Source organism: Chanodichthys erythropterus, chromosome 2, assembly GCF_024489055.1.
Source record: "Chanodichthys erythropterus isolate Z2021 chromosome 2, ASM2448905v1, whole genome shotgun sequence".
NCBI lineage: Eukaryota > Metazoa > Chordata > Actinopteri > Cypriniformes > Xenocyprididae > Chanodichthys > Chanodichthys erythropterus.
In genome coordinates this window covers 27,875,894-27,888,206 of record NC_090222.1, presented here as the reverse complement: position 1 = coordinate 27,888,206, position 12,313 = coordinate 27,875,894, and the positions used below count along the sequence as shown (strand labels likewise).

The 12,313-nt window shown below is 35.9% G+C and overlaps 2 protein-coding genes across 2 annotated transcripts in view; both read left to right on the top strand.

Annotated features, from left to right (window-relative positions):
* The first annotated feature begins 206 nt into the window (after nt 1-206).
* LOC137027046 (E3 ubiquitin-protein ligase TRIM35-like) lies at nt 207-3,701 on the top strand. The gene is made up of 6 exons (XM_067394812.1): nt 207-679; nt 767-862; nt 984-1,214; nt 1,336-1,358; nt 1,438-1,556; nt 2,950-3,701. Exons 1-6 carry the CDS (start codon nt 293-295, stop codon nt 3,507-3,509), a joined length of 1,416 nt encoding a protein of 471 aa, XP_067250913.1. The 5' UTR covers nt 207-292; the 3' UTR covers nt 3,510-3,701.
* A 1,447-nt stretch (nt 3,702-5,148) lies between these two features.
* The window catches only part of fam171a1 (family with sequence similarity 171 member A1), a 32,063-nt gene continuing 24,898 nt past the window's right edge, over nt 5,149-12,313 (top strand). Inside the window, exon 1 of the mRNA XM_067408087.1 lies at nt 5,149-5,475. Within this exon, the coding sequence (XP_067264188.1) occupies nt 5,367-5,475 (109 nt within the window). The 5' untranslated portion in view covers nt 5,149-5,366. The remainder of the gene's footprint in view (nt 5,476-12,313) is intronic.

Sequence of the window (12,313 nt, the reverse complement as noted above, 5' to 3'; positions counted from 1 at the left end):
AGTACACCAGACAGTAGCTACACTGTACATATATGTAAGGTGGTCTATAATCTACTATTATTTTTAGAAGAAAAAAAAACTAATTCACCCGTAACCTAATTCACCAAAAGTTTTTTTTTTTTTTTTCACGTTTCAAGGGTTGTAGATGGCTTACATAACTAACCAGACTATAGCGTTAACAGAAAGCGAAAGTGTACAGTGCAACTTAAAGTTAGAAACTCTGACAGAAAACGAAATGTTTTTTTGCGTGTTCATGCGATTCAGCGTCATTTACTAGCGCAAACTGGTAGAGATGGCGTCGAAACGTCCCTTTTCTGAAGAGGATTTTATGTGCCCTGTTTGTTGTGACATTTTCAAAGATCCTGTGTTGCTTGGGTGCGGTCACAGTCTGTGCAGAGACTGTACCCATCAGTACTGGGCGGCCAAAGGTTCAAGAGAATGTCCGCTGTGCAGAAAAAGATCCACAAAGAACCCTCCCGTTAACCTGGCTCTGAAAAACTTATGCCAAACTTTCCTGGATTACCGGGGTCCTTCAGAGGAGCTGTGTGAGGTTCACCGGGAGAGGTTGAGTCTGTTCTGTCTGCATGATGAACAGCTCGTGTGTGTGGTTTGCAGAGAGTCACACGAACACAAAACACACACTTGCCGTCCTGCTTGTGAGCTCGCTGAGGAACGTAAGGTACATGCTGATGATATTTATTGACCTTAATCCATTTTTGGCATATTTAATATTCTTATAAACAAACTCATGTTGACTTAATTTTAGAGACCTTTAAGGAGAGAACTTAGTCTCTTGACTAGAAAAATGAAGATGATACAACATGCCAAATTTGAATATAATCAGCAGGCTGAGCACATACGTGTAAGTCTGATTTATTCTGAATCTGTTGAGTCTGATTTATTAGTATTATTATTACAGTCATTATTGTTACTGAGAATTTTATGACTTACACCATGTTTTTGTTTATGTGTTTGTTGTTCAGCACCAGGCCTTGCACACAGCGAATGTCATCAAGAAGGACTTTAAGCATCTTCACCAGCTTCTGTATGATGAAGAAAAGGCCATGCTTGCTGCACTGAACGAGGAAAAAACACAAAAAACACAGCTCATGAAAGACAAAATTGAGACGATGAATGACGAAGTATTGTCTCTGTCAAAAACGATAAGAGAATTGACAGATCATTTGGATAGTGGGGACATCCATTTCCTTCAGGTTAGCCCTTTATTACTTCTTCTCTGCTTGTCTTTTAAAACTGATCATTTTCTACAGTTAACCAAATGATTTAGTGTATGCTGTATTCATTAACTTTTCATATTTCCTACACTTTCAATAGAATTTCAAGGACATGATGAAGAGGTGAGCAGGCTTTCTTCTTTTCCGGTCTGTTTTGAAGTTCAGTGGTAGTGCTGAGTCTGACCTCTGAATGTGCTTCCAGAGCCCAGGACATGAATCAGGATCCAGATCCAGTTCAAGGAGGGCTTATTGATACTGCACAGTACCTGGGCAACTTGAAGTTCACGGTGTGGTCAAAAATAAGATGGTCTTTCAGTTACTGTGAGTTGATTTATAAAACATTCACACTTTTTTTTATTGACAATTTAAAGCTTTTCTCCAGTGAAACTGAAAACAAGCAATTATTTGCTACATCTTGGGTCTTAAAATCTAGTTCTTAGAAATGTACTCTTTGTATTCATGTTGGTTTCATATTTCATTTTTCTGTCATTTTCAGAAATAGTTGATTTGTCATGATGTAAAAGTGGCCTAATAACATATTTTCATCACACTTTGAAGTTTTTAAATACATTTTTCATAAACTTTTTTATTTTTATTTGTTTTTTTACAAATATCACAAATTGTTAATTCATTCATAAATATTATGTTTTTGGGGAGCCATGCTACATGGCATTTTATAACCTGAACTAACCTTGTGTTCTGCCAAAAGTCCAATTATCTGATATTTTCTATTGACACTGACACAGTCATGAAGGTCAGTCATATCGTTTCCTGTTTTTTTTTTTCTGTTGGACCACATGACTAAGGGCCTGTTTACACCGGGTCACTTCATGCATTTTTACTGACTGGATAAAATGGTTCCATTCACACTTGGCCACATAAATGTGCCTCCACAAAACTAAAATAATCTTCCAGATGCTTGTCATGATACATTTACCTGACCAATAATAAATTGTTACATTTGAATTTATTCTGACTCTAGTAGATTACGTTAAGTCCATGTCACCACAAATCTACGATCAGGTTAGTAATGGACTAAAATTCCGTTTAGGTGGAGCATTGGGGCACACCAACTAAAGTTTTAGAGCTCCGCCTAACTTGGTAATGGTCATGACCTCTGGTTAGATAAAGTCTTACCTTAATTAAGTGTGTACAGATCTGTGGGGACTAAATAGCATACTTTTAGAAATGAGCAAGCATGGTCGGCCATCTAAATAATATTAGTCAATTGCCTCTGTCTAATGACCAAGACTAGTGAGTTTGTGACCGTGGGATCTGCGAGAATCTGAGCGACAATGAAATCAAAATGAACAAGAATAATCATAGTAAAGAGTTAAATAGAATAATCAAATGTCTAGATAAATGGTTAGATAAATGGCCAAAAATCAATTAGCGTTCTAACCTAAATTCAATGTTGTGATAAAAGTTTAATAGGAAAAAAATTACCTTGTGCACCGAAAAGACAGAAGATGCAGAAAACTTTCAGCCACACCACTGGATTGGGCCAATTGTTGGGCCAATTGGGTGGATTTTACAATCGGATAGCTGTCCAATCAGAGAAAACGCATGAATTGACCAGGCGTAAGCAGGCCCTATGATTTGTCAGACAAGTTTTTCAAATATTAATAAGCAGTTTTGTTCATTTCTTTCTAAGTATCATTGATTGATTACATTTATAAAGCAACATCTTCGCAATATTCTCTTTTTTTTTTAGCTCCTGTGGTGCTCGATCCCAACACCGCTAACTCTCAACTTATACTGTCTGAAGATCTGACAAGCTTGAGGAACGAAGATGAGCTTGAAGAGGAAGACGTGGCTGGCGTGCAGAGGAAGAAGCTTCCCTCTAACCTGGAGAGATTTGATAAGTTTCCCTGTGTTCTGGGCTCTGTGGGCTATTCCTCAGGGACACACATTTGGGATGTGGATGTGGGAGACAGCACTTTCTGGATGCTGGGAGTCACTACAGAGTCTGTCCAGAGAAAAGGAACCACCAGTTTGCCCAGCGAGGTCTGGTGCATCGGCTATGACAGCGACACGCTCAGTCTGAAGGCTCCTCAGGAGTCATGCATCCCTTTGCCTGCGTGTGAGAAACCGAAGCGAGTGAGAGTGAAGCTTGATTTGGATGAAGGACAGCTTTCATTCTCAGATCCTCTCAGCAATACACTCTATCACACATTCACGACCAATTTCACGGAGAAGGTCTTTCCATTCTTCTGCAGTCTGTGCAGCTTCTCTCCCCTGAGGATTGTGCTTGTGGTCGAACCCTGTAATTAAAAGAGATATAAAGTTTGTTCTGAAGTTTGTTTTGGCATGCTGTCATGTCAGTTTGCAGTAATTTTTGATTACTTTGCCAATATGGCAGAAAATCTGCAAGGCAAATAAGAAACACTACAAACCGACTGTTATTTATCTTCTTGGCATATGTAGACTCTCAGTGTTCTTGAGTGTTCTCTTCTTTAAGTAAACTCGCATAGCATTAATTTCAGTTTTGTTAAACTGTTCCATACTGATCTATAATGCTCAATCGTTTGGTAACTTTAGATACAGTAAGAGTTTAAGAAGTTCATTTGGTTTTCTTTGAAAAAAGTGTGAATTGCTACATACAAATAAAGTATAGAGTTCACCATGATCTCTTTATCATCATTTAATTCACCTCGTATCTCTTGTTTGCATGCTAAGAGAAGGCAAATACCTTACAGAAAGACAACTGTTCTTTCAGTTCAATTAAATATCTTACTAGTGTAACATTGAAGATGTTACTAGTAACAATTGCAGTGCAAATTAATCTGTACTAAATAGTACAAAGTGTTAAAGTGTTAGTAACTAAGTGCCAATACCTAATGAATAAATGGTAAACAGTAACAGATAACACAATCCAGATATCATAGTAAAACTGGAAGAGTGACCAGGAAAAGTTAATACTAGTTAATATACAAAGTATTCAGTACTGCTATTATGTATTATGGTCTATCCATCCATTCTCCAATTTGTGGGGATGCCGGAGAGCCTATCCCTTTTTATAGTATTATAGTAAAAAAAAAAAAAAAGACTATTATATATAATACAGAATTATATAATTCAGATGTATATTTTTGACTGTGATTCTATTTTTTGTTTTAATAATTTAAATAAATTATCAAAATGCATATATAGGATATTTAGTATCATTAATTTAAAATAATTACAAAAAACATCAGATGTATTATATGAATATTATATTCAGATGAATAATTAAATTGTTATACACTTTCCAATAAAGATCTGTAAAGCTTAGCTGTATTTTACAAAATTATCTTTAAAATACAATATCCTGAAATAGGATTTTTTTTTATTTTTTTTTATATATATATATATATATCAGATGTATCTTACATATTAAGCAAAAATCATGACAGTTGGAATAAATTTACTAGTTTACTAAGTAATTCAATATATTATAATCAAATTCCCAAGGGGCTGCAGGATGTTTTAGAATTATTTAATTTAATATATTATTATAATTTAGATAATTGTGAATAAATATTAAAATAATGTAACAATTTAATTCCTAAAAAAAACATACAATCAAGATGTAAACTGAAATCAAAATTAGTTTTTCCTTTTTTCCCTTTTTTACAATAGTTACAATTTCTAGGATAACAAAATTATTTTTTTGTTAGTAAATATATCCTCACTCCCAGTTTCTATTAATAAAAACGTTGGGAAAACAAGCAAGTTTTTGTCATAATTGGGGGTCCTTGAATGGATAATGGAACCTTTATCCAACAAAAAAGTTTGAGAACCACTGTTGTGAGGTAATTGACAGTATTGGACAGCAGATGGCGATCTAATCATTCTTTCTGTATGACAGACCAGCACCACCTGGTGGTGGCATTGAAATGGTTAAACTGGTGGAGTTGACTCGCTTCGCCTTCTGTCTTCTCGAGTTGATTTGGGGGGAAAACAGCGGCAACACGGAGATGCTGAGCGGAGGGTTTTTCTAATCGCCCATCGGTGTTCAATGACATGAGCAGATTTGCTAAAACACCAAATAATGGCAGGGAACCTCAGCTGCTCCGAGTCTCTAGATACCCCTGTCGCATAGAAAAGCCGCATTGTTGAGCAAAATCCTTGTAACCGTGAGCAGCAATAATGCGAGGGGCGGACAGCAGCAGGTCTGCCGTGATTGTGCTCTGCCTGCTGGGATGCGATTTATGGACGGCGGCCGCTAAAACACTGCAGGAGAACAGCGATGCCAAAGGTAAGAGACACGCCGCTAACACATGCAAATGCACCACTTCTGTTTATGTTTATAAAGATTTTGATGGAAATTTGGGAGCTTTGCTTTGACTTTCTGGATGGCATTCCCAGTGCTAACTGTTAGCAACTTTAGCATATTAAAACGCAGAGTAACGGCCATCAAGCGAAAACATATCTTATTAATTAAATAGTTTTCAGTGTATTGCTTTAACGACGCAAACTTTGTTAAATGTTCGTGGTTCGATGGCTATGGTGTTTTGTAAATCTTAAGCCATATGTTTGAAATAGGATCTCATTTTTGTAATGCCTGTCGTTGCAACAAGCATCACTGCAGCTTCCAAAGCGCATGAACCGAGTGGCGCTCATGTCATTTTCTGTATGTGAGACCGACGAGTGTAACATTTATTTTGCCTGTAACTCGGTGTTTGTGAGCATCATGCGTTTCTATCTTTGATGTAACATTCCCATATATATCTGCTACAGCTTAAAGTACTTTAGAAATCTACAACTTATCTATAGACTGTATACATTTGTTTTCATATATCTATTGTAAATAGTAAACATGGGCGTTGTACATCTTGTGCATGATTTTTTTTTTTAATTATATATATATATATATATATATATATATATATATATATATAATTATTTATTATTATTATTATTTATTTATTTTTTTAATTAAAAAAATTAATGCATAATGGTCAATACTGCACAAAATGTGTCAAATGTGGCCTACACACTGTCCTAAGTGACTATCATGACACATATCTTATGTTTATATATGCATGATACATCTATATCTATCTATAGATGCATTTAAAAAAAAAAAAAATATATATATATATATATATATATATATATATATATATATAAAAATGTCAGTCACAATATATATTTTTTATTATTTTTAAGTGTAGATCAAAAGCTTGTGTTGAATTTACATCTTATACGTCTATATGTCAAAGTAATCTGCTGCTTCAGATAATGCAAGTTCTGTAACATTCATTATTAGCCAGATGTTAAATTATACTTTGTTGAAAATTGTTTTTTTCTTCTAAATCCTGTTATATTTTTGGCTTTCTATGGTGTCTTAGTTCAGTACTTAGAGCTCAGTGAAACCCAAATGGACATGGTTTATTTATGCCGTGATGGTGTTATTATGAAATTATTTCTGGCTTCTGACTATTTCAGACTGTTATACTCTAAATGATCTCGCTAATGTATGAAGTAATGCACTGTTAAGTGTTTGTGCATTAGGATATCAGTGTGCCTGCAAGGAAGGAAATTGAAAAAGCTGTTTTCATGTCATTTGATGTTTACATAATACAGATATTATGTCAATGGTATGATGTTGAATACTTTTAGGTGAGGCATGAATGTCAGATTGCAAAAACCTGTTTAAATGATATGGTTGGCAAAGCTCACCTTTTGACAGCTGATTGATTTAGCAGCTTATAGACTGGCAGTTTGGTTAAATCCTCCATGTCTGAGCTTATAATATGAGGAATCCCCTTAAACCCCCTCCTCCCTCCTGACGGAGTCTCCACCTCCCCCTCGTCTCCTGCTGATGAGCAGCGGCAGCACAGATGGGTCTGCTGCTCTCTCTTCTTTAGGACAGTAGACTGGCACAGTGTAAGCTTTGAGTATGCAAAATAGGGCTTTCCTGCCTTTTGTCCGGGCTGTGCCACTTCCTCATCACCAGGATCTGAAAAGGGAATGCTGTGTGTGAGGCCTTGACACAGTTTAGTCAGGACTGGTTACTGGAATGAGTTATGCCATAAAGCTTTGAATCTTATTGCCTGTATATTTTTTTTAACTTCAATCCTTAGTAGTTTACGCAAAGCTTTGGATTTAGTTATTATAACTGTGTTATGTTTTTATGCACCACACAGTTTAAATGAGTTAATCAAAGTAGTTGATATTAATAATTATGCGACATAATAGGACTGCACGATATTGGAAAAAAACTGACATTGCGATATATTGTTTTTCTTTGATTATATATTGTGATTCACCAGATGATTTGAATAGCTCTGATAGTTTCTAAAAAATAATAATTAAGCAATGGTGACTGTTTTCAACATTGATAATAATAAGTGTTTCTAGAGCATCAAATCAGCACATTAGAATGATTTCTGAAGAATCACATGAAACTGGAGACTGGAGTAATGGATGCTGAAAATTCAGCAGATAATATAAACGGATAATATGCAAACCGATAATAATATATATGCTGCTTACACAATCAACAAATACAAACAAACAACATGTTTTTTGGTTTCTGTATGTTTTAAAATGGCTCCGGTACTGCCAATATTGCTTATGCCAACAGTCCAGTATTTACTGTAAGCAGCTGCTTGTTGTCACACACGCACCGAAAAAACAAAGACTAAATGAACTTCTTAATAGTTTCCTACTATAGTGCGCAAGGGTTTAGAACAATGGGCCTTAGGAAACCGGTTATGTTTGAGAGCTTTAGAGACTCATAAAAGCTGATAAAGAAAAAAAATCTAGTGTTTCCCCACTCATTAATTATCAGTAATGGAAATTTCTAGGATTTTGGACATTGCTGTAGTGCAGAAATGGAAAGGTCTGTTTGTTTGCCCCTTAGCATTTCAAAGCATTTTAAGCACACTGGAGACCCCTGTTGTGCTTAATTTTTTATGGGGTCATGTTTTCAGTGAACACTCAGACATTTTCTCATCTCTGATTACCCAAACCAGACTATCTCCCTTGGGAAAGCCGGTCAGGCAGCTCTCTCTCTCTCTCTCTCTCTCTCTCTCTCTCTTTCTCTTCACTCACATGCATTATCTTGCAAACAGATAGGGGACTCTTATATCACTGTAAGGCCCTGTTTACTAGAGGCCGACCAGTGGTGGATTTTACAAATATAACCAATAACTGATTAATCAACAGATGGTTTATAATCGGGTACTGAATGAAAACAAACATAACACTCCCAAGTAAACTAGTGCTGAACTTAAGTAGTACTGATCCATGAAATTGTACTGTACTTTTTAAATGAAATTAAAAATATAAATCTTAATCTCTGAATGAAGCTTACAGATGATATTAAAGGTGCCCTAGATTCAAAAATTGAATTTACGTCAGCATAGTTGAATAACAAGAGTTCAGTACATGGAAATGACATACAGTGAGTCTCAAACACCATTGTTTCCCTAATATAAATCTCATTTGTTTAAACGACCTCTGAAGAACAGGTGAATCTCAACATAACACCGACTGTTACGTAACAGTCGGGATCATTAATATGTACGCCCCCGATATTTGCATATGCCAGCTCATGTTCAATGCATTACACAAGGGCAGAACGTCTGGATCTGTGCACAGCTGAATCAACTGACTAGGTAAGCAAGCAAGGACTATATCGAAAAATGGCAGATGGAGAAATAATAACTGACATGATCATTGATAACATGATATTTTTAGTGATATTTGTAAATTGTCTTTCTAAATGTTTTGTTAGCATGTTGCTAATGTATTGTTAAATGTGCCTAGATTGTTTTTTTACAAGATGTAATATAAGTCTAAAGTGTCCATCGTTTATTACTGTATTCAAAGAGACAAGAGAGCCGTCGCTATTTTAATTTTTAAACACTTGCAGTCTGTATAATTCATAAACACATCTTCATGTAGCATTAGCCCGTTAGCCACGGAGCATAGCCTCCAACTCATTCATAAACAAATGTAAACATCCAAATAAATACTATACTCACAGGAATCGATGTATGCATGATGAACACTTTGTAAAGATCCATTTTGAGGGTTATTTTGGCTGTGTGAAAAAAATCTATGGGGTATTTTGAGCTGAAACGTCACAGACACGTTCAGGGGACACCTTAGACTTATATTACATCTTTTGAAAAGGCACCTCTAGGGCACCTTTAAATCCACAGAAAGACAAACGTTTCACGAACTCTCCACTTACTGACCTAATGCGTAAACATTATGGGAAGCACACTAGCCAACTTTGTTGGCTGAAGGCCTAAGTTTAGTTTGAAGATGAAAAACGTACCAAGATCAATGTTCTCTCACCTTTCCTGATTTCTAACACACACTCACCGCTTTCGAAGTGGTCATGAATCTATCAGAGCAGAAATGAAAGTTGCTGCTCTCCATAAATTTTTCTGTAGTCTCTGGTCACATTCATATGTAAAATGTGCAAGCTTATTTTGTCCATTAGATTGAAAGATCTGAAAAGGCTCACACATTTACCCATACTTAGACCCTTCCACCCTAAGAAATAAGGAATGAAGTGGTTGAAAGTGAACTAAAGAAACAGATTAAAACATGTGTAAACGTGTATGTGTCTCCCTTGTCTACTTGTGATCTGATCAACCAAAACGCATCTTAATACCAGGTATAAACAGGGCCTAAATGTGCCTATCTAATCTGTATCTTAAAGAGGCTTGGAGAGGTTTACATCTCAAATCTGTCATGGATACAGATACTGAAAGTGCAGCTTTTGTGTTAATCGCTCTAGGCCTATTTTCTGAGCCAGTGTGTGTCTTTATTTTAGAGAATTGTGCTGTTTCACTGATATATAGGGTTATGTTTGACTGGTAACACTTGACATGTCATTATAGACCCTTTAAAATCACTTGACAAGCACAATTTCTCATCCCATTCTTTCTTTTGAAACAGGAAGATTGGTTTCATAAGAGTTTTTAATAGCATTGTTTTAGTTGTGAAGGTGTTTTGAGAGGGAAGGTAGAAGAATCACCCGCAAAAAAAATCTCTGAAGGAAATGCTTTCAGATCTGATTAGAATTTTATGGGTAGAATCGTCTGTTTTCATGCCTGTGAAACATGATAATCCTCCACACAACAGCAGTCTTTTAACTTTAAGCAGATCCTGGACGTACTGAATGAGCGTGGAGCTCTCTCTCATTCACACACAGTCTCTGTGTCTCCTTTTATAGGGGGTGGGGGGGGGAGACATCCAGTCTGCTGCACATCTGGATAAGTCATTTTCCCACAAAACGGGAAGACAAGCTTGTTTTATGTTTTAAGATATGTGAAATGTACAAAAAAATGTCTTGGATTTATTTTATTTCTAAATATAATTTAGTAACAATTAAGAACAGTTACATTAATATTCAAATATATATTTTTTGGGAAGTGTTTTACTTTAGAGGGATGTCTCTGTAATGGAAAACAAATTTTCCAATGGAGAAGCCTTGTTAATAACCTCTAGATAATCAAGCTGTGTTTGTTGTGACAGAGTAAATTGTTACTGTCAAGGCCCTGATATACTTCAAACGAAGTTCTTTTTCGTTCATCATTTAGGGGTAAAATGAAGTTCGAAATGCGTGAGCAGCGATATACTGTAAACGAACATCTGACGCCGCCCACACTGATATAAGAGAGCGATGTTTAGATGAATATGTAAATACGTGCTGTATGCTTTTTTTTCTCTCAGTAATAAAGTAGACACAACAAAAATGATAAAACAGCAAGCATTTTTTACAGAAGGCATAAGAAAAGCGTCTGATCATAACATTGGTATGTTAGCACGAGCTCTGCAAATTAGCACTCCAGTCACGTCACGTTTATTTATATAGCACTTTATTCAATAGATTGCTTAAAAGCAAGCAGCTTTACAGTATCAATCATGAAAAACAGTGTCAGTGCCCCAGAAGCACAACTTCATTTTGTACTATAAAGCGGCTATCCAGTGTTCATATTTTCACCCGCGGAGATCTTACCTCAACCAACGCAACAGATGAAATGAGTCAGAGAAGAGTTCCACGCAAATGAAGGCGGAGCATCGGCGCACACCTCCTATTACATTATCGTCAAGGACCAATGGAAGTATGAAGGTGTTTTGCAGCTGGAGCGGCAAGTGTGTGGCAAGCCATTTCGAACTTCCAAAAAGAACACAAAACGAACTTCGTTTTGGCCTGATTTTGTTCGAAATGACATCACAACTGTTCGTTCTTTGATTTTGTTGGAAGTATATCGGGGCCTTTACACTTATTGATGTAAAAAGAGGATGTCTGATCTAAATATACATAAAGTATATAAAGTACTAGTATACTTACTAGTACTAAAGTGCTAAATAACTTGCTGTTGGTCTTACAGAACTAAAACTGGAGAAGGAGACAATCTCTGAGGAAGTCTTTTCTTTTTTTTTTTTTTTTTTTTAAGATGTGGTTGATTACTAAATTGTGGTAAGGGTTTGGTTATTTGACTTTCTTTCAAATGCTTATAATTAGGAAGAGGGTATAAGTCCCAGTGAAACCACATTTCAATATTGTTGGTGACTGTTGGAACTCATGACCTTAATATTATTGTTAGTCGGACTGTTGTTGACTGTCTGTACTCTGGCACTGTGTTTTTAAAGAAGCAGTAGGTAGCTGGTAGCTTGGCCAAATTGTGGCCTTTAAAGTTACCAAATGACAGTTTAGTTTAATTTGGTGTGAAAGGTTTCCAAAAGATGACTTCTTTCTTTTTTTCTGCTTTTTTTTTAAAGCACATTATAACTATGCTTCAGCACTCAACCCCAGAATACAAAACATTTTTGAAGGAGAGCTTTCCACAACTTTTAATAGATAATATTTTATCATTTGAGAATATGTAAATTGGGGAGGAAATCTTTAGGCACCTCACAGTCACAATCTAATCCGATTCTGGGAATCACAATCCAATTCTAAAACAATTTATGAGCTAATTTTTTTTTTCTTTCTCATTTTCAGTTTACTGACTTTGACTTAAACTATTTAGCATTCGAAAGCAGACTTTTGTCGCTGAGTTTCATGTATCGAATTTATACTCCTCCTAAACAGCATAAATGATGCCTTTGTAGAGCATTTG